This window comes from Felis catus, chromosome F2 (genome assembly GCF_018350175.1).
Source record: "Felis catus isolate Fca126 chromosome F2, F.catus_Fca126_mat1.0, whole genome shotgun sequence".
Taxonomy (NCBI): domain Eukaryota; kingdom Metazoa; phylum Chordata; class Mammalia; order Carnivora; family Felidae; genus Felis; species Felis catus.
Window position 1 is genome coordinate 78525272 of NC_058385.1, and position 23414 is coordinate 78548685.

General features: G+C 50.0%; 1 protein-coding gene across 4 annotated transcripts in view; it reads right to left on the minus strand.

Moving 5' to 3' along the window:
* Window positions 1-23414, minus strand: part of FAM135B (family with sequence similarity 135 member B) — a 281950-nt gene that overhangs the window by 172352 nt on the left and 86184 nt on the right. For all 4 annotated transcript variants that reach the window (XM_045049512.1, XM_045049511.1, XM_045049509.1 and 1 more), the window contains exon 2: window positions 8678-8773. In XM_045049512.1, coding sequence (XP_044905447.1) covers window positions 8678-8754 — 77 coding nt within the window. In that variant the 5' untranslated portion in view covers window positions 8755-8773. The remainder of the gene's footprint in view (window positions 1-8677; window positions 8774-23414) is intronic.

Below are 23414 nucleotides of genomic sequence, written 5' to 3' on the forward strand. Positions count from 1 at the left end.
CCTTTCGCTCCCCTGAGGGGCCTGCCTTGTGTTCTTGTAACCACTTTGAGTTCAAAACTAGAAAGGGCCACACTGCCCAGGGGCTTCTGCCTCTTCTGTGATGCCCCCAGGGGGCACACAGGCCTGTGGGCAGCTCACCAGAGGCATGTTCACCTCTACAGGCCACACTCAGCCCCCTGGAAGGGTCTCTTCTTCACAGGCCTGCTGAGCATGTCCTCAGCCAGGGGTTAAGAGGATAAAAGGCTTAAAGCAGCAGGCTCAGGAAGTCGCAGATTCAAAGGCAAAAGAAGAGAAAAATGAGACAGGGCAATTGTTGACAGGAATGTGGACTTTCTGGAAAAATAATCCAGAATGTCCCACTTACACATCAGTACTTGAGCCACCGTCCCAGGAAAACTTCTAATAATGACTGTTTACAGGGAGATCAAATTCTTATTAAAACAATAATAAGGAATTTTATTCTTAGAGACTCTGGAGCCTACCCACATTCTCCCTGCTAGATGGAGCCCTTGACTCTGAGTGATAGAAATCCTAAATCACACTGACTTACACACAAAGGGCATCTGTGGGTTTGCACATGTGGAGAGTCACAGGACTGAAGTGGTGTATTATTACATCCATGGCCTCTTACCCACTGACCGTTCATCAGGGCGCTCGCCCTGTCTCTGCAGCAAATGTGCCCTGGTCAAAGCCAAAGCCCTGGAGACGCTCGCCCGGTGGGTTCACATGCACCCCGAACTCCCTGGGCCATAGCTGGGGCGCTCCTCTACCCGGCAAAGCTGAATGTCCAATGGGGCTCGCAACCGTTTATAATCCCTGCTCCCTTTCAAAAGTGAGGGAATGAATGGGAAGGATCGCAACATATTTTAATAAGAGAAGTGAAGGAAAGGATTGTTTCTGACAGAACCAGACAAATCAATTAATTGATCTCTGGCGAGTAAAGATAATTGTATTTCTGAGTCTATTAAGGCACATCAGGGCTGGTTAACTCATTTCACAGGGAGCTGGCTGTCGCTGGCCATTAGGCTCTGGTGGGGATGTCGAGGCATAAACACAAGATGGCATTTTCTTCCAGGAGGCCCTTGACTTATGGCTCAACTGTGTTCACTCTGGTAGAGAAAAGGCGTGTGAGTTCGTTCAAAGTGGTTTTCAATCCTAATAGTTCCATGGGTGTCTGACCTTAGACATCAGATCTGATAATACTGATTGTGGGCCGTTTCGTGCAACTCTTGTGTGGGGACGACAGAATTTATCTGTAATCATCTACAACCTCCGGGGCAGAAAATCTTCTAAGTGATATTGAAGAGGAGGTGTGGAGAAAAGGCCAGGAGATGAATCTGACCATCGGGGAAAACCTGCACTCTGAAAGAAAGTCAGTTTGATGTAGAGCTTTGTCTGACTTAAGATTTAAAGTGAAATATGAATACGTTTTCAAGGACAAATGCTAGCTCCCTTTTCGGCGAACAGTAGTACGAATGAAGGTTCACAACCTCATATATAGGCACAAATGAGATATAAGAAATTGATGACTTAGGACATCCACATAATGGGTTTACACTTAGTTGTCCACTTACGTATTTCCTTACGAGAAAATAGTTGTAAATAAAATAAAACCCTCCACTCTGGCTTCCAGAATCCACACTAGAAAGCCACCACGGGCTCTCCATGGGTTCGTGAACAAAGGGCTTGTATGTGCAAAGGGAGGCAAGGTCTGGTCTCCTACAGGGAAACTTGACAAGTGCTGATGCCTGGGGTCCTGCCCTAGAGATTATTTATTTAATTAGTCTGCAGGGTAGATTTTTGGGTTCTGCTGATGATTCTAGCACACGGCCTAGTCCAACACTGTCACAGAAACGTCCTGCGCTGTTCAACCAGACTCACCTGGAAAACACGTGAAAACATGGTTTTCTGAGCCTCACAACCAGCCATCCTGACTTGATTATATCTGAGCCAGGACCAAAACTCTGCATCTCTAACAGCAGCAGAATGGTGACTCTAGCCACACTTTGAGGTGCATCGATTTAAATAGTACATTGGGGGGTGGGGGGAGGCGCCTGGGTGGCTCAATCAGTTGAGCGTCCGACTTTGGCTCAGGTCATGATCTCATGGTTTGTGGGATCGAGCCCTACATCAGGCTCTGTGCTGTCGGCACGGAGCCTGCTTCCGATCCTCCATCCAACTATCTCTCCGCCGCTCCCCACCACGTGCATACACTCTCTTTCTCTCTCTCTCTCTCAAAAATAAATTAACTTTAAAAAAAATAAATAGCATATTAGGAATTAGGAACTGTTTTCTCATGATTAATATCATTTAATAAAGATCCACGTGATCCCACCTGAGTTGCAGGAAGTTCTGAAAGCAGCAGAAAGTTCGACCCAGGCAAACACAAGCTGTCATTGATCTCCTAGGAGGCACCAGGCCCCATACTGGGCTGGGCACTGGCCATATAAAGTCACATAGGATTGGGTCTTTACCCTTAAGGAGCCTAAGGCCATTTGACAAGAGAACAAAGCCAGGAAGGACAACCACTGTTATCTCAGCACGTCTGTGACATTAACATCACTATAGTGGCCAGTCGAAGGAGGGACTGGCTGTCTTAAGTTCTGTGATCCCCCTCCCCCCCTTTCTTTCTTTCTGTTCACTTCACCATGGCCTTCTGGGTAGGCTCCGCTTCCCAACACCAGCGGGCCATTCTGTGGTCCTGCCCTTCCAGGTCCTCTGCACGGCTGACTGCCACCCACCTTTCAAGCGACAGCTCTGTGTGATCCACTGCCAGGGCCCCTCCTCTGACTCTGCCCACAGGCTGGCGTTCCTCTGCTGTTTCTCTGCACAGCACCCCAAGCCTGTCTTTGTCACAGAACTTATCGCACATCGTGGCCATTTCCTATGTGTGTGTCTGCCTCCCTCGTCAGCCGGTAAACACTCTGTGGGCACAAGTCTCCCATCTCCACGTTTCTAGAGCCTATTACAACAGTGTATGCTCATTAGCGTCTATAGCAATGACTGTGTGAGTGGACGGCAGAGTAAAACAAGACAGACAGGCTTTAAGAATATGGGAACGAGGTGTTCATAAAAACTGGGCTGAATGCAGTAGGTAAATATCAATGTACAGAAATAGTTTGCACAGGAGGTTATACTTAAGGTGGAGCTTGGTAGGGTAGAATTTTCGAGGTAGGTATTAGAAGGACAAGGGTCAAGACTGACCTGAGCACAGACAATAAGGCACAGAAGTTTAAGGTCAAACCATTCGGGGTGTGAGGGGTGGGAGTGCAAGCAAGCTGGAGGGCTGTACCCAGGAAGGCACGGCAGGCACACCAACCCTTTCGGATGGTGACTCCGTTAATCACATTAAGGACAAGCAGGGGGCAAGGATTCATTAGTAGGAGTGACAACGTAGACAGTACCTGGGAGATACCAGGCACCATGCTAGGTGCTCAGCATGTATTAATTAATGCAACTAATACCATAAGACTTCTGATGACCCCATGAGACTGTGTCATAGACACTTCACAGGTGACAAAACGGTGGCTCTCAGCATCCTGAAAGGATATTTTCACGCCCTCAGAGCTTACAAGTATCAGAGTCTGGCTTCACGTTCAGGTCTGACCCCCAGGCCAGGCTCCCCAGGCCTCCCTGCCTTTTTGTCAGGACGAGTCTTGCTGCCGAGCATGGGTTGACAATTCACCAAGGTCTGTTGACCGGTTTCAGGAGAGGCTTTTCCTTTGGGAATTTTCTTCAGTCAATGTAGACTTTGGATAAATGCAAGTTGACTGTTTGCTCAAAGCAAACATCACCCAAAGGCAACATGCATTCTGGGACCAGAAAAACCATCCACAAACGTAAATGTGCTAGAAGCAAATAATCCCCGATCGGGGCAAAATCTCGAGCAATATGCTCAGTTCTGCATCCACGTGGTTCTGGTCCAGCATCTCACAATGGGCAGTGATGCTCTGGGACGTCAGATGGAGGTACAAGGGGCATTTCTCATCAACTGGAGAAACAGTTGGAACTTGGGCGGCCACAGTCAAATTCAGTCTAAGGGCACACTCCTTCTTCTGCAACCCCCAACTCTAATTTCTACCTCCTGGAGAGTTTTGAGGCACATCCTCACACCCCCAAAATGGGCCAGCCTCCCCAGATGCTGCCTTCTTTTCCTTGAATGTCCTGTGGAAATCCTCCGTTTTCTTTCATGCGGTGGGCAACTTGCCCACTAGGCTTGGATGGCGGTCATCAGTCCCCCATGGAGTGCTTGCTGGTAAGGTAACTACATCTCACTGTGAGCACGGCTCCTGCGGGATTCGGGGCAGGAAAATCCTTAGCGATTGAGCACCACCGACCGCGCCTGTCAGGATCCCCTCTGGCAGATGCAGAATCCTGGCTGGCACCACGCCTAGTCCGTCCGCGACTCCCTGCAGACTGGGCTTAGGGGACTGGGGGCTCTTAATGTCAAGGTCTTATTGCTGATGGGGCCCTAGAGATCTTAGAACCCACTCCATCCCTGTAAGAGGTCTGACTGCTTCACCCAATGACGTCCCAGCCTGTCCACGGCCACCCATGGACGTCCCAACCTGACCACGGCCATAGCTGCTATGAAGCCCACCCTCAAGCATGTTCAGTCACAAGATAATACCCTCATCCACATCAACGTCCAACACCACAGAGTGCTAGCATGAGGAGCTGGACGAAATCTGTGAGATCCCTTGTCCCACTAGACCAGTGGCCGCCAAGTGCCAAGGATTTCATAAAGTAGAAACGTCTTCAAGCGTGCGACCCCACTATATGTACATTTATTTATAATCACATGCACGTACAGTTGTATACTCTTATGCGATGTGCATTATAAGTATAGAAAAAGGTCTTTGAAAAGATCAGAGAAGGAATGTAATAATCCATGTTTTAAAAATCAATTACTTTTATATTAAAGGAACACATAACCTTTTTGCTCTTTACTAAAAATATACATAGTGCAGTGATTCAATGTTCGGATTTTAATTTGGCCTGATTAAATATCAGACTTTGGTGGTGAGCGCAGGGTTACGCAAAATGACTCCCCAAAACACACGGATCTAGAGGATCTTAGGCTTGCTGAGAGAGTCACGGTTTCCACGCTCGTCTTGTAACCCCCTTAACCAACTGCACGGGGCCCTCTTTGAGTTCTGGATGTGTCCCTAGAAATGTCTTGCCAATGGATATGATCTCATACGAGACCTCGTCAATGCCTGAAGGCCCAGAATACAATCAGGACAAGGTGCATTACGAATAATTATGGTGACAAAGCCATATATCAGATCGTTGTTTTAAATGAGTTCAAATTTCTCAGTCTGCTAATTTGGGCATCTGATCAGCCTGTCACTCCATCTCCGCGTGTGTGTGACCAGGCTTGTGCAAGAGAGGACCAGTGTGGTTTTGTCATTCCTGCTGTTTGCTATGCTTTAATTATTAATGCCACCTTCAATTCATGACGGCCTTACGGTATCTGTTCTGAAGCCACTTGCTAGTCTGTGATGGTTGGTGCAGTTAAAGGTAGAAAACAATTTACAGGTGCGGGTAACTGCCCGGTCACAAACTGCAGTATTTTGCACTGCGAGGGTGAGGTCGTCAGCTCATGTGTGCTGTGGGACAGCCCTCTTTTATTTGATGCTGGAGCTACTAAGTGGGATTCATCACTGTGTGCCGTGTGGACACAACAAGATTTCCAGGATCAGTGTGGATTCTAATTATTAGCGAAGCTTGATTTCTCTCTTAGTTTTGACTAAAACCATCGTAAGCAGAAGTGTTAGTATTTTCTGCCCACATCTTGGTGGATATTTTGTGCAGCCCTGGGGAGAAGGCAGCCCACTTTGGAGACCAGGCTCATTTATCAGACCCCGAGCAATTCAGCCCCAGAGCCCCACTCTGCTACATTACAGGTGTGTAGCATTTCACTGCCCTGATCCCAGTTACCTGTCGGTTAAAATAAAGATAATATCACTCATTCTCTGGTTGGTTATGAGGATTTAGGAGATATTGAATAGAAGTGCCTCACACTATGATAGACACATGACATTATCAGAAATGCTTCCCTTCTCGTAAATGTAGAATCTGAAAGGCAGAGTGGAAGGACACGCCAGAGGAGCTCCAAGAAGCAGTAACCAAGCCGGGACTCGGGAGGTCCGGCCCCAAGCCCAGACCCTTCTCGCTCCACCATACAACTTCTGACCAAGTGAGGAGGGCGATGAGCTTGACCCATGGTGACGGGTTTCCAGAGGAGGCAGAGTTTTGCTCCCTCAAAAATCCAGCTCCAGAACTCCTAGGTGCCCCTGTCCCTGGAACAGAACTGGTCCCAGGATGGTTTCCTTTTCCCCTCACCATCTGATTCAGGTCGCCTACCAAAACGGCTCGGCCACCGAATTTTACCTTATGTAAGAAGGGGCCAAAACATATAAGAGGCACTTGAAGCATTAATTTCAGCCTCCTTTTGAACCTGGAAACTAACCTTGGGTGGCAAGATCGTCAAAGTGTCACAGATTGGTCCCCTTCCATCAAGAGACTGTCTCTGTTTCTCTACCCTGAACCCAGACTGTTCTTGCACTTGGCTTTGGCCAGCAGAAGGCCACCTGTGCAGGGTAGAAACCACCCCGTGCAAGCCTGAGGACAGCTGGCAGGAGGCTGTGTGTCTTTCCACTCCTGCTCGGAGGACTTACCTGCCAGGTAGACAAGCCCGGCTCGCCTGCTGCCTCCAGCATTTGGATTTTCCACTTGGTGAGACAAATAATGGAAATCCTTTCCTCATTAATCCAGAATGCCCTACAACCTGCTCCAGCTTGGTAGAACCTTCCCGACTGGAGCCCGGCTCCCATCACCTGCCCTCCCTGAGATACATGAGCTACATCGAAAGCTGTTGTTTTAGGCCACTAAGGTTTAAGGTGGTTGGTTACAGAGCAAAAACAAATGTTTACATGGAACCGCTTAAAAACATAAAGTTGAACAAAAATCACAATGGCTGCACTAATGCTTGGGCAAATCTTGATTTTTAAAGTAACCTTTTCCTTTTTTCCGCAAGCCTCCCCTCCTCCCTTCTTTGGTTTCAGGAATGTGGTACCATCCCTGAAAAAGACCAAGGGCTAAGGAGGCTGGTAGCACATACTCCATTCCTATCGAAACCGGCTAGATCCTGTATATCCCTATAAAACACTCCAGCCCTGTCCTCTGGGAAGACTTGCAAGTTTTTGAAGGCCATAGCCTGCTTCAGCCTCCTTTTCCCAGCAAAGCAATAAAGCTATTGTTCCTCTTTAACCCAAACGCTGTCTTCGAGTTATATTTTGGCTCCGAAGCACGGAGGTGGTTTTCCACAACATAGATGCCTCCTGTTTGGCTCTGTTAACCTGAACACATCACAAACTCAGTTACTATGAACTTAGGCCCCCTGGTCTGCAACACAAGGAAAGTAGTAGCAGTCACTGTGAGTACACGGCCTTGGTCCGGGTCTGGATGCTTTATGTAAGCATTTCACCTTATTATTATTTGCAGTGACCCTGAGAGGTAAGTCTATCGTGACGACCTAATGCGATCATGCGTGTGAAACGCCAAAATCAGAGTATGTCCTCAAACACTGCAAGCGACTACGTTCTACTTCTGTACTTACAGAGGACATCATACATTTTCAGTCTGTGAGAAATGGAGGCACAGGTTTTACGATGCGCAACTTTGGGAGATGGCCCCACACATGCTGGTCGTGTAGGCACCTTTTATCATCAGAGCTACCCAAGCAAGCCTCATGTCCCATAAATTCACTTCCCCCTCAAACTGACTACTGTATGCAATGGAAATAGCAACTGGGAGGAGAGAAGATAGACGAAAGGGCAGGAGGGAGGGGAGACATTCGCGTTCTCAAGTGTCTGTCAATATATGGGTGATTTTCAACTGCACTAAACATTTGGATTTTACGCTTGACAGGAAAAATAATGAAAATCCTTTCCTCATGAATCCAAATGCCCTACAACCTGCCCTTATCATCTCCACTCCCTGCCAGGAAAAATACACACAAACACCCCATGGGGCGCCTGAGTGGCTCACTCGATTAAGCGTCTGACTTCAGCTCAGGTCATGATCTCATGGTTCGTGGGTTCAAGCCCCACGTCAGGCTCTGTGCTGACAGCTCAGAGCCTGGAGCCTGCTTTGGATTCCGTGTCTCCCTCTCTTTGCCCCTCTCCTAATCACGCTCTGTCTCTCTCTCTCTCTCTCTCTCTCTCTCTCTCAAAAATGAATAAATGTTAAAAAAAAAATTAAACACACACACACACACACGACCCTGAACAACAATGAGGTCCAGGGCACCCACCCACCTCCACGCAGTCAAAAATCATGAAGGACTTTGACTCTCCAAAAACTTAACTACTAACAGTCTACTGTTGACCAGAAGCCTTACTGATAACTGACAACATAGTCAACTACACGTATTTTGTATATTCTATTACATACTATATTCTTACACGAAAGTAAGCTAGAGAAAAGAATATGTTATTAAGAAAATGATAGAGAAGTGACATTCGCAATACTATTTTGTATTTAAAAATCCATGTACTATGGACCTGCACAGTTTAAACATGTGTGGTTCAGGGGTCAACTGTATATGTACACACACACACACACACACATACACACACACACACAAATAGAAACAGTGACGCATACTTACCCTCTCTGAAAGAGATCCACATTATAAAATTTATGTAGCTCTACAGAAAACTCAACCGTTCCTTGTACTTCAGACATGATCTTTTTGGTTCATTACCTGAAAAACAAGAGAGAAATTAACAGCTTGAGATCGCGTCAGCCAAACACAGAGAGCCTGGGCTTCCACAAGGGGGACCCAAGTATCTGACCAATGAGGACCACAGTGTGCCCACTGGATGTCATCACTCAGAGTTTCCTTTAAAGGAAAAGACACACAGAGAGGAAGACACACTTAATGTCACTCAGCTCACACCAGAAGGACGGGACTTGAACCCAGTTACCCTAATCCTAAGGCGGGTTAGTCTACCGCCTTGCTTATCTGTCAGTGCCATGGAGGCAACAGCGTCCCAGTGATGAGCATGTGCCTCACGGCCAACGGGGCTACAATCCCTGCTCTTCTGCTTTCTACCTGTGTCCCTAACGTCTCCTTATCTGTAACGTGAGCCCTGATAACGGCACAAAACTCATAGCTAATGGACAGATTAAATGAGTCTACCACACGGAGCACTTTGCACATGTCCTGACATGCGTAATGATTAATAACAGTAACTGAAAACGACGTTATCGTTGTTAGCATAAATACCACCTCTACAGTGCTGAGGTGCCCGGGGTGGCAAGGACAGATGTGTTTTCTACCAAGCACGGTAGGCAGAGGGAGCGGGTGCCGTTGCCAAGCAGATGCCGAGCCCAACTTGACAGAATGCTAATTTTCCAAGCTAGGAGACCGCAGGGCCAACCACAAGAGGGTTGGGTGGGAAATTAAAATAGTCCAAGTCTTGGTTTGCCATAGGAAAACTCAAGGTCAACTCAAGGTAGGCTGAGTTTTCTGAGGATATGAAACCATCTAGATACCAGTGATTTGGAGGAAGGGAAAGGAAGTGACTTTTATGGAGCACCCACTATAGTCTTGCTGCTGCATAGAGTATTTTATGTAAGTTGCCTGATTTTGTCCAAGAAGAAATTTGTGACCAAGCTTCTTGCCGCATAACGCAGATAAGGAAGGGGATCCGAGAGGCTCTAATCTGGAGCCGTCTTCTTCATCTAGCTTTTGCTCAAGCGGTGCGTACCTTAGAAGGTGCCCTCACTTTCTCCAAGCCTCAGTTTGCCACCGTGCATAATGGGGTGATATGAGCTACCTGGAGGAGTCTGCAGAGGACGGGAGGTAATCACTTGCAAAGAGCAGGTTCTTGGGGGAAGCAGCAGGTGCTCACTGGGTGGGAGCTGACGTGATCTTGGGGAGGGGACAGTGAGTGAGAGGAAGGGGAGAAGCTAAGAGGGTCCCTCTTAGCTGACACCTAGGTCTCCTTTCAAAGCCCCTCTTCCTTCGGCTCCCCAGATGCCTCAATGACCAGACCACCATTGCTGTGGTTCGGAGCCCGACCTCGCTGTAGCCAGTGGGGTCACGCCAGGCCAGCTCCCAAGAATAAGAGCCTAAGACACTAACATGCTCTTAACTCTGTATCTCAGCTCTGGCAAAGGTGCCACGCAGGGAACCGTTTCTGAAGATGTAGAATTCCACTTACCCAATTGAAATGCGGCAGATCTGAGAACACAACCTCTATAAATCCTGCAAGATGGAATTTCAAGCTGACGAGCCCAGCTTGAAAGGCCTGGCTCACAAAGTGTGCTGAAAACCCATCTCCCTAAAGGGAGAGCCCTCGGGGTGCGCACCTGACCTAGCCGAGGTCAGCGTCCCACCACTCAATTTTTAAGGTCAAGGCATTTCCAGTAAGAGTCGGAGAGAGGGCCAGCAAAGGAGGCCACTCTGCACTTGGGTTTCATTATCACACGAAACATAGGGACAGTTCCATCGTCCCCGCTTCCTCGTCCTACGCTGCTCTCAATCCTTCAAACGCTGCAGAGCCAGCAAAGACATCCGACTCCTGCTTGGGGTTACCAGGGTCAATAATTCCTGACCCTCCCTGATCCCTGACTCTGGGAGGATGCTACACAGTACGGAGCAGAGAGAGAGCAACAGCGACTAACATTCAAGCCGCACGCCAAACCCCACGCTGCTATCGTGCGTTCCGCCAGAGGTCTCTGCGGCGGGCAGCGTTGGCCCCGGCGCACCCAGGGGGTGGCACGGCCGTGCACAAGAATAGCACTGAGCCAGGAGCCTGAACGTGGTGGTTTTCCACCTCAGGCCTTTGCTGGCGGAACGGCTGGGGCAGTGTTTTCCTGGGGGATTAATATTTATACCAAAAAAAAAAAAATTAATGCACGGAGGATACCACATAAAATGTTGCTTTCTCCTGGGAAGATGCACCCTCCCGTCCTACTAGTCAGGACCAATCAGCTAGAACTTGTTAGTAAATGCAAACACAGCTTATTGGTGGAAAGCTGCGTGCTCCTTTTTAAGCCCATGTGATTCATTATAACCAAATACCCAGTTAGTCAATGAGGAAGGTGGGCTCACATTTAAAAGACCAGTTTTAGGGGCATCTGGGTGGTTCAGGCAGTTAAGCTTCCGACTCTCGGTCTCAGCTCAGGTCACGATCTCACGGTTCATGAGTTCGAGCCCCACGTCTGGCTTCGAGCGGACAGTGAGGAGCCTGCTTAGCATTCTCTCCGCTTCTCTCTCTGCCCCTCTCTCGCTCATTCTCTTGGTCTGTCTCTCAAAAAAAAATAAAAATAAAAAAACTTGGAAAAAATATTTAAAAAAATAAAATATAAGTCAGATTTCATTTTAAAAATTTCACATTGGGCAAGAAGATGCCAGCTCTATGGGAGAATAAGCCACAACAACAACAGTGTTCGTAAATATACGAATGGCTCAGAGAGCGGTCACTGCAATACCTTCATTGTCCACACAGTAGAACTGACTGACTTCTCAAAGTAGAAAGTGTATGGATTCTTAGTGGGTGTAGCTACTGCTGTGTAACAAACGAGCCAGACCTTACAGGTGCACACAGCACCCACGTGGCACACACTCAAAACGCCCCACATTCACATGACACCCATCCACCCAGGACACACTCAGACACAAGCATGCACACACACACACATCGATTTGTTTTTGATTTTTTTTAATATTTTTACTTATTTTCTCAGAGAGACACAGAGCACTAGCAGGGGAGGGGCAGAGAAGAGAGGGAGACACAGAATGGGAAGCAGGCTCCAGGCTCCGAGCTGTCAGCACAGAGCCCGACGCGGGGCTGGAACTCACAGACCACGAGATCATGACCTGAGCCGAAGTCGGACGCTCAACCGACTGAGCCACCCAGGCACCCCTCACACACACACCTACCATACACACATAATACATACACACCAACACACCCGACCCACAATACACACCAGATGGCACATCCACAGACATCTCCGCACTAACTCCCTACCACAACCACCGCCACATCTGCGCAAGCGACAACCATTCGACCCCATTTCGTGTGGCCCTGAGATGCTCAACTCCCAACGTGCATTCCCTGAAGGCCTCCTGCACATCCAGGTGCTACGCCTACTAAGTGGAAACCTGACTTGTCCTCACAATGCCCAAGACCGGGACAGGGCAGGGGCACCTGGGGGGCTCAGTCAGTTAAGCGTCCGACTTCGGCTCAGGTCATGGTATCACAGTTCGTGAGTTCGAGCCCCGCGTCGAGCTCTGTGCTGACAGCTCGAAGCCTGGAGCCTGTCCCTCTCTTCTGTGTCTCCCTCTCTTTCTTCCCCTTCCCTGCTTGCTCTTGCTCTCTCTCTCTCTCAAAAATAAATAAACATTAAAAAATAAAAAGACTGGGACAGGGCAATCAGGTGACAGTCACAGGGAGGGTGATTGAGGACTATGAGAAAGAGTCCTGGGTGCTCGGGGAAGGTGGCCCTGGGAAGGCAGACTTCTGCGCGATGAGGCCGTGCCTGGTCCAAGGTCATGGAGGTCAAAGTGAGGAGAAGGGATACGTGCACCCTGATGTTTGCAGCAGCATGGTCTGCAACAGCCCAGTTATGGAAACAGCCCCAGGGTCTACCGACTGACGACTGGATAAAGAAGATGTGCTGTGTATAAGTATAAATATAAACATAAAAATATAAATACAAATATACAGAGAGAGAATGGAATATTAGTCGTAAAAAAGAACGAAACCTTGTCATTTGCAACAACACGGATGCAGCTACCGAGCACAACACTAAGTGAAACAGGTCAGAGAAAGACAAATACCATATGGTCCCGCTCGTACGTGGAATTTAGGAAACAAAACCAATAGGCAAAGAAAGGGGGAAAAAAGAGAGAAACCAAGAACCAGACTCTTCGCTGTAGAGGACAGCCTGATGGTCTCCAGAGGGGAGGTGGGTGGGAGGTTGGCACCTGTGTGGGGGCAGCTGGCAGCTGGCACCTGGCGAGCGTGATTGGGGCACGGGCACCTGAGAGAAAGGTGAGGGTAGGCCAAGGACCCCTGCTGCATCTGGCAGAGACGATGCGACGCACGCTTCAGAGTGGCCTTCCTTGTGGGTGGGGGAGAGAGCGGGGTCGGTCTGTGGAGCGCAGCCGGCTGGGTCCCGCTCACCCGGGCCTCACCGTCCTCCTCTGTAAAATGGGAGCCATAATAATACTTTCTTCGTGGGGTTGTTAAATTAAAAATGTTAACACATACAAGGCATTCAGGACCCGGCACAGAATGAACCCTGATAAATGCTGGCTATTGTTAACTACTTAAAAAAATTTTTTTAATGTTTACTTATTTTTTTTTTTAATTTTTTTTTCAACGTTTATTTATTTTTGGGACAGAGAGAGACAGAGCATGAACGGGGGAGGGGCAGAGAGAGAGGGAGACACAGAATCGGAAACAGGCTCCAGGCTCTGAGCCATCAGCCCAGAGCCCGACGCGGGGCTCGAACTCACGGACCGCGAGATTGTGACCTGGCTGAAGTCGGACGCTTAACTGACTGCGCCACCCAGGCGCCCCAAATGTTTACTTATTTTTAAGAGAGAGGGAGACAGAGCACAAGAGGGAAAGGGGCAGAGAGAGAGGGAGACACAGAATCCGAAGCAGGCTCCAGGCTCCGAGCTGTCAGCACAGAGCCTGACGCGGGGCTCGAACCCACAAACTGTGAGACTGTGACCTGAGCCGAAGTCGGATGCTTAACCACCTGAGCCACCAGGGCGCCCCTATTGTCAACTTTATTACAGAAGGCACAGCCAGGGGAGCGAGTGGAAACAGAATGTGGTGAACTTACTGTTGCCTCAGGTTTGCATTCATTCAGAACGATCTTTATTGAGCATCACCCACAGTCCTGCCCTTTCCGGGAGACTTGGAACCCCACATGTGCCCAGCTAGGGATGGGCCCATCTCGCGAAGCACACCTTCACACCTTGGGAAGCAATGAACCTCCCATCACAGAGAGTGTCCAGGCAAAAGAGGGGGCCCTACTGCTCAGGGATCCCCAGCCCCTGTGTTGTTTTTAAGCGACAGCTGAATTCCCTCTCAGCCACAATGTTCTAGGAACCAGTAATCCCCAGGCAGACCATGTTTAGCTCAGATTAACAAGAACCAGCTATGAGATTCAGAGAACAGAGCTGCTGTGTCAGGGAGCCCCATCTTGGAACAATCTCCACCTGCTGCCGAGATACCCACAATGCACGTTACACTGCCTCTCACAGCCTGGATTTCTGTACTTCAAGGAAAAGCCAAACAAGACAGTGATGTGCAATGGTAACTAACGAAACGGATTTTTGTGAAGTATTAAACTGTTTTCATTGTCAGTAGGGTCTTATTAAAGTAATGAGGAAACACGATTTTGGAAAATCAAGCACGTTACTCATTCTTCCTTGAGGGTAGAGAAACTCAGGGCCCTTGGAAATAGGAGTCCTGTCTATTTACGGCTTTCTGAAGACTCCACGGCTCACCCGGTGGCCGGTTCACAGTAGAGGTTCACAAGTACACGTGGAACTAACGAATAGAGGGACAGCATCAGAAAACAGAGCTGCAGCCAGAGTGTGACCACGGAAGGGGGGCAGAATTCAACAAGGAAGAGCAAAGCCACCCAGGACAGGACCTGTACCGTGAACAAGTGTGAGCACAGGCATCGATTACGGGGGGAGAGAACGTGTTGCCTGTGGTTAGAGAAACCTAACGAGGCCGGCCAGGTGAGCCCTTCCAGAAACGTTCGGCACTGATGATGGCACCAGGTGCGGAGAACGAGGCATGACCCGTGCAGCGTGAAGCGGCAGGGAGGAACACGTTGGGGACGAGGGCAGGACGTTATCCTAAATCTCCCCAACCACAGCACGGCTGGGACCACACTGTGGGTGGTCCAGCTTTCCTCAACATCCGGGGCAAGGAGCGTCGCTGACACAACACACAACACGTAGGAAGCACACAGAAGCAGATTCTTGGGTCCCACACCCAGACTTCCTAACGAGGCTCAGAATGGGTTGTGGGAACACTCGTGCTGAAGTGTGGACCCCAACACACCCGCCTCTCACACCAGGTCTGATGGGAAAACGACCCACGCGGCCAATTCCGGAACCAGAGACCAGAGGACTACACCTGCTGTCCATCCATGTGACCTAAGGAGGGCAAGAAAGCACCTCTGGGAGCAAACACTGGATGCTTCTCTTTCAAGAATCAAGCCCCACTTCTTACGGGGCTTCAGAAAGTGGTCTGGATACGTAAACTGCCACGTAGAAAGCAGGAATTCTGCGTGGCATCTGGAGCAAGGTCTTCATGGCAGCGTGTGTGCATGTATGTACGAGAGAGAGAGAGAGAGAGAGAGAGAGAGAGAGAGAGAGAGAGAGATAATAAATCTTTACCCCCCAGGGGCACCTGAGTGGCTCAGTCAGTTAAGTGTCCGACTCTTGACTTCGGCTCAGGTCACGATCTCGCAGTTTGTGAGTTTGAACCCGGCACTGACAGTGCAGAGCCTGCTTCGGATTCGGATTCTCTCTCTCTACCCTTCTCTCTATCCCTTCCCCGCATGCACACACTCTCTCTAAAAATAAATAAACTTTAAGTGTATATATATATATATATTTAATAAATATATGTATTATATATGTATGTATATATATTAATAAATAATAAATATATATATATATTTAATAAAGCTTTACCCCCCAGGGGTAACACAGAGGGTTGAAAACAGATGTGACTCCCAGCCCTCCAGGGACACCTAAAGCTGACTTCACCAAGAATAACTGTTAATAACTGTATGAATGCTGCGTTTCGAATTTGCTTTTCCTTTCATTATCAGGTTTCACTGAGATTTTTCTTTCTGTGTTTGCTTCCCTTCAGTTGTAAACCACTACCACCCAGAACGGTCTATTCAAAGACATGCAAAATTCATGGTATGGGTGGGAGAGACTCCTGGTTCTCTCTTCAAAAACCGTGGCCTGCGGCCCTCTGCCCTGGTCACGGGGCCAGGAGATAGAGGGCTCTCCACTCCTTATGCTGGAGGTGTGAGGAGTAACCCCAAGGCTGTAGAAGGGTGCCCACCACCCACCCAGTTGTCTGGTGCTGACCAATGTTGGATTTTAGTCCTCTCTTCCCCTTACCCCCTGCCGGGTATGAATGTGTCCCCCCAAATCCATATGTTGAAACCTAATCCCCAAAGTGAACTTATTAGAAGGTGGGCCTCTGGGAGGCGAGTAGGTCATGGAGGGTGGAGCCACCAGGAATGACATCAGTGCCCTTATATTAGTGACCCCAGACGGCTGCCTTCCCCTTCTGCCACGTGAGGGCACAAGGGCTCTGCGACGAGATCAGGGCCCTCATCAGGCCATGCTCCCCCCCTGGCCTCTGGTTTCCAGCCTCCTGAACCATGGGAAACGTATTTCTTTCTTTTTTTAATTTTGTTAAAGTTTATTTATTTATTTTGAGAGAGAGAGAGAGAGAGCGAGCAAGAGAGCAAGCCGGGGGAAGAGCAGATAGAGAGGGAGAGAGAGAGAGAATCCCAAGCCCCGATGTGGGGCTTGACCCCATGAACCCATGAGATCGCGACCTGAGCCAAAACCAAGAGTCAGGCACTTAACCAACTGAGCTACCCAGGGGCCCCAAGAAACACACTTCTGTGATTCATAAGCTACCCAGGCTGGTATTTTGTTCTAGCCCACTGGAATGGTCTAAGACACCCCCAGAGACACCTGTTGTCAACTCTGACCATTGTTAGCTTCTCAAATCCGTCCCCTTCCCTCCATCTCCAAAGCCATCACCCTGCTGTCCTGGTCACCACCCTCTTGCCGGGACTATTCCCCCCTCCCCCTCCGGTGTCATAGCTGAGCCTGAGTCCTTGCATGAGACCCTGTGAGGACGCCGTCTCTCCACGGACGCGGGGAGCATGCCAGTGCATCAGGTGCCGAGGACCGGAGAGCGTCACGTGTCTACTAAGGAACCTTGACCATTTCCTGGCAGTTGGCAATCAGTCACCAGCCAGCAGTTATTATCTTATTTCTGCCTTCAACGCCGCTGGCAGAAACTCAAAAGGCCGCTCACAGAATCCAGCCCCAAAGCATGAGGCCACCCTCCTCTATTTTAGAAGTTCCAGGGGCCCTGGAGGCCCGGCCTCCACATCAACTAACGTTGAGTAACTGTGCTTCTCTTTGCGATATTTCTAAAATGTTTCATCAGCGGTTCGCATTTTTCCTCACACGTTTAGACCATTCTCAGTTGCCTCTGAGGAAATTTGTTAAAAATATTAAGACTACCATGCCTCCCCCGACCGTTATCCACAGTTTTGCTTTCTGTGGTTTCCATCACCTGCGGTCAACCGCGGGGTGGAAACATGATCCCCACAATAGCCCCAACTCTCTGTCACAGTGCCCGTGTCAGCCTCCTTGCTACATCTCGCGACATAGGCCTTTGATCATCTCCCATCGTCACAAGAAGGTGAGTGCCATAGGATGTTTTGAAAGAACACATTCCCTAACTTTCATTACAGTATTGTTATAATTGTTTCATTTTGTTATTAGTTATTGTTGTGAATCTCACACTGTGCCTGATTTATAAATTAAATTTTATCAGCGGTACGGACGCACAGGGAAAAACACAGTGTACACAGGGTTTGTGCTACCGATGGACTCAGGCATCCACTGGGTGTCTCGGGACAGATCCGCTGCTAAGAAGGGTATATACAACTGTGACCTGGAGAGATACCAGGATTTCAGGGCCTCATTAGATACTGTTTAGAGGCAAATCCTTTTACAAACACATCTTCCTTTAGGACGTATTTTTTTTTTCCTTTTAAAACGTCAGTCTTCCACATGTGTGGCCTTTGAAAAGATTAAATGAAAAAAAAAGCGTGTTGATCTTCACATGCGTTAGCACACACTTTATGAAAAGGGCATGAAAAGCTGATGCTGCTGCAAAGATTATGAATCTTTTTATATCTTTTATAATTTGTAAATTACAGCGTGGTCCAGGAAGGGGGCCTCTCGTGCTACAAAGAACGGTGAGGGCAGAGAAGGGACGGCCAGAGCACGACCCAGAAAGCGGGCGAGCATCCCATCAGACGTGCGGCCGGCCCTGGGGTCCGAGACAAGGAGCGTGCCCTGGAAATCTTTCTGAGTCCCCTGTAGCCGCCCATCCCCCACCAGATGCCCATCCCCCACCAGATGCCCATCCCCCACCAGATGCCCATCCCCAGGCAATTTAATCCAGGCAGACGTTCTGCTGAGGTAGGAACTCCAGTTTTCGGCCTGGCATGATCCCTGCTACGTGTTCCAGAGAAATGATCCCATTAAGCATGAAAATTGGCATTTCTTCGGCAAACAGGGAGGGTCACCCAGGAGGCAGGCTTCTGTCCTGCTGTGAGAGTATCTCACTGGCATGAGCTCCCCACCCCGGGGCCTCACCTCTGCATGGGAACTTAGACAAGTCATGTGAAATCTCTGAGCCTGAGTGTTCACATCCGGAAGATGGGCCCACAGGGTCTTTTCAGAGCTGTTGCTTAGGAACAAAGGAGGACCATCTCAGAGAGATGTGCATTCTTTCAACACACTGGGATCAAGTACATAGAACTACTCAAGGCACCAGGGACACAGAGACAACTGAGCCATGGCCCTTAGGCCCTCAGAAGACACAGCTCAGAAAGGAGAAAGCCAGGTCACAACGGGTTCACGAGGATAAGTGCCATCACGTAAAGATGCACAGAGAAGTCTATGACCCACACGGGCAGCCTGTCTGGACCTGGCCAGATCAAAGGACTCAGAGCTCGACCCTCAGCAGCTTACAGCCTCAGGCAAGACCTTAATCTCGCTGTGCCTCAATTTCCCCAAATGGAAATCGCTTTGGAGCCTGGCCTATGATGTTTAGTAAGTACAAGCTATTATGATAAGGAAGAAACCCTTTAAAAATGCCGTGGACATGGCAGGAGAGAAAGGATGAGCCCCTTGCACTGATGAGTGCAAGGCTGTGAGCTTCTCCAGGGTCTCCCAGCCTCCAGGAGGCAGAGGGAAGGCCAGACGCCCCACCTCTGACTCACGCATCACAGCAAATGCAGCCCCAGCCAGCTGGCCGCCTGATGTTTAAAAGCATTTTCTTCCCTTCAGTGTGGAAACCAAAATGGACCGTACGTGTTTATTTTTTTCATGTGTCAAGACAGTGCAAATAGAAACACCCCACGCAATGCTGAGTTCCTGTTATCCTCAAGGTTCTGTGCCCCTCTTTAGCAGCATCTGAGAATGCAGGCGTGATGGCATACAAGGTTTCACAACCTGGTAAAAGGCTAACAGGCAAACTCGGGCAGAGGCCCCCCAAACACCAAACACAAGGAAGCACCAATACCCCAAACCGTGTGAAGCTCTGGGCCCTTGGGGGCAGGTCCCGGGGCACTCACCCAGGAGCGGAGTGTGTGGCCACAGTGGACGGAGGCTCGCCTCTCCCTCCACCTTCGCGGACCCCTGAGTGGGTGCGTACTCGTGCGTGCATGTGTGCTCCCGGACGGCCCACCTGTCACCTCCACCTGATGAGCTCCCAGGCTTACAGGTCCAAGCAGCAGCTCCAGGAAGCCCCTCCTGAACGGCCATGCCTACCCCCCCCCCGCCACCGCCCACAACACAAGCCCCAGCTGGCTGTGTGCAGGCCGTAGCGGCCCGTGATGTTCTAGAGGCACAACTCTCCTTCAGGTTAGACTCTGAGCTCTTTAAAGGAAGGGACGGCCAGCGGGCCTGGGTGGGTCCCACAGAAGAGCCTGCAGGGGGGAGGGCTGCAGTGAGGAGACCGCACCCCCCCCACCCCTACTGCAGAGGAGTGCTCTATTTACCCTCCCTGAAGCCTCAGCATAAACAGGAGAGGAGGTGACTGCAAGCCTCCGGGCCCCCACCGAATGAGTCAAGGCTGGCATTTCAGGCGCGGCCGCCGCACTTGGGCCTCCGGCTTCGCCGGCGCCCGTCCTTAGCTTCCCAAGTGCGGTGGTGACTCAGCCCACGTCTGTGTTCTCACTGACCACCCACAAGATCTGCAAGCCTTCTCGACTTTCTCACACACGCGTGGGTGCCCTCCTCCAGCCACCCTCCCAGCCAAAATAGAAAGCCGAGCAGGGACAGGAGAAGGAGGGCCCGAGAAGCAGTGTGAAGCCGTGTTTCCGAGGCTCCTGGCACCGAGAGCAAGGGGACACTCAGTCTGCCCTGCGCTCCGTGAGCCAGTCAGGTGCTGCCGTCCCTCCTCCCCCTGTGGGGCCGCAGGTACCGCCGGGGGCGCGGATCCCACTGGGGAAGACCCCTGGTGGCTTCAGACCCACAGAGCTGGAGGAGCCTCACGGGGCAGTGAGCCCGACTCCTCCTCTTAAAAGAGAAAACTCAGGCCACGCAGGGTACGGAGAAGACACTCCGTGCAGGGGAGTAGCAAAGCCGGGGCCCAAACTGTGACTGCCACAACGCCCATGCTTTATGAGCTCCTGGTGCCAGTCCCTTTGTTTTTTTGGTTCTCGATTTTCTCATCTAGGAATAGGGCTAATAAGCCTTTCCTCGCAGGGCTAGTGTGAGAAAGTGAAGAACTTATCACTACGGTACCTGGCATACAGAAAACACTCCAAGTAGCTGCTACTATGTTTAACGTTATTTTCAGGGAGACAAAAAGCACCCCAAAGAGAGTAATTCAGAGAAACAAGAACTCTTCTGTTCAAGGTTAGAAATAGTCTTCCCGGGGTGCATGGGTGGCTCAGTCCATTAAGCGCCCTACTTCGACCCAGGTCATGTCTCACGGTTCGTGGGTTCAAGCCCCACGTCGGGCTCTGTGCTGACTGCTCAGAGCCTGGATCCTGCTTCCGATTCTGTGTCTCCCTCTCTCTCTGCCCCTCCCCACTCATGCGCTCTCGCTCTCTCTCTCTCAAAAATAAATAAAACATTAAAAAAAAAGAAACAGTCTCCCTTAAAATGAATGGAGGGGTTTCATTTCATATTCAACATTTCCTTGAAAACTTGCCCTGCAGGCATGATCTAGAGAGAACGTGTCCCAGGACGGTAGAGAGGAGTCCAAGAGGGATTCCCACAGATGGAGAGTGTGGGGACAGGGCAGGTACAGGCATCAGTCTGGACGTGTCTACTCTCGAGGGCCAGATGGAATCCCAGGACTGGCAAAGTTCGTGACCTTGAACGACCACAAAGAGTATCCTCATCCCTCCCAACCACAGAAACGCCCCCTTGGGCACCGTCGTTGTCTATTGATCCAAACATCAATGAGGCTGATGCTCTCCCCCAGCTCCAGTATCAATGATTCAGATCCAGGAGCCCGGAAGCCCAGAGGAACCCAGAGTCCATGCTGCTACTTGGACTCAGGGTCTGGAAAGCCAGACTCTCTGTGTTTGCAAATCCCAACCAGTGTGTATTTCTCTGTAAAGCCAAGGCCAGTGGCTGAACGTAGTAGGGCCTCAGTTTTCCTCATCTGCAGAAAACACGCGTGTCTCTTAGGGGACCGGAAACTGAGGGCCATAAGTGCGATCCACACACAGGAAGTATTCGAGCCAGCCGATGTACAGGTGGGCGGGCTGTCAAGCATTCTGTGTTTCTATTTTCCCAGGGATCCCTATTATTTACTTAAAAACACATGAGAATGGCTGTATTAGAGCACGGAGGCAGGGGGAAGGAAGGCGGCGAGAACACCATGGTCCTGGATGCCCCAACATTTACTTTGGAAAGCCCTGCCATTTCAAGACACCTTCTGTGCAGAGGCCGGCCACTGGTCCCCTCCTCTGCCATCGCCTCCCTGGACACTCGCCTGGTGGACACAAGCCTCCACACTGGTGTCCCTGCTTCTCTTCTTGGTCTCTGCCCCCAGTGTCCCTTCTCTTCTCAGCAGCATGAGGGATGGGGGTCTTTCTAAGAAGTCAGCCCCCTCACGTCACCCTCCGGTGGCCTCTCAGCTCCTCATCAAAGCCATGGCCAGCACGCCCCATGCGCCCTGCCTCCTGGCTCTACCTGGAGTAATTCACTTTCCTTAAGATGCCCTTGCACACAGGGCCCTCACTGTTCTGCAAAGCCACCGAGCTGGGGTCCACATGAGGATGGCCTCAAAGGATCTCTCTGAAGCCTGCCAGGGGCTGGCCCTCACCCTTCCTCCTAGTCTCAGCTCAAATGTCATTTTCACAAGGAGCCTTTCACTGCCTCCCAGTTCCTCGATAGCACGTCACCGTCTTTTATTGTATGTGAAGCAGCACCCCTCACCGCAGGACCCTTCCCTCCCTCCGGGAGGGCAGGCTCTCATCGACTCCCAGGGGCTGCTGTGTCCCCAGGGGCAGCAGAGGGCTTGACCAGGAGACAGCCCTGCATACATCTCTACTGAATGAACTCTACTGAAAGGTCAAAATCGAGCAGAGTCTTGAAGAAAGTACAGGATTTGGGAACTGAGGGCTGAGAAAAGGCATGCTTACAGCAAAGGGGACAGGGGAGGTCTGGGGGGAGGGGAGCAAAACTTTTGCAAAAGCTGTGAGACTGGATACTTGATCATTTTATCCCACTTAAATTTTCCTTTTTGTATGTTTATTTATTGACAGAGCACAAGTGGGGGAGGGGCAGAGAGAGGGGGACATCAGCGAGCCTGATGAGAGGCTGAACTCACAAAACCCGAGATCGTGACCTGAGCCGAAGTCAGACGCTCAACGGAGTCAGCCACCCAGGCGCCCCTCCACTTAATCTTCAAAACCCAATCTAACAGATCATTGTAAAAATGCCCATGTTTTGTAGGAGGAAACTGAAGCCAAGGGGTGGCCCCACAGCTACTAAATGTCAGGACGGCCCCACAGCAGCAGCATGGGCTGGGCTACGGGACTTCAGCCGCAAGAAGGATGATAAACATCCCAGAAAACAGACCCAGGGTCCTGTGGCGCATCTGAGGAGGGGCGGGGGGAGGCTGGAAAGAAGGCCCTGGAAGAAAAGGACAGTAGAAGACCCAGCCATGTTCGGGATTTTGTCAGTTACCTTCAAGTGTGATACAGAACGAACTTCAAGTACAAACCTTCGTACTGGCTTGGACATTAATCTTTATAAGATGACAATGAACGGCCTGTTTTGGTGGCATGAATTAATCATGAACTGATGCTTTTTAAATTTTAAAAACAATCTTCCCTTTATAAATGTCTCAGCAAAAGGTGCTCGGGCCACCTCCCTGGTCACGAGGAGCCCACTGGTTCATTCAGTCATTCAGCAATTATTCGTATTAACTCAAGGGTGTCACTGGACACTAGGGAGGCACAGATGCACAAAGTGGGAGTTGAAGGAAGGGAAAGGAGACACCAGGGAGTCATTATACACTACAGCGAGGACTCTAAGGTGACTGCAC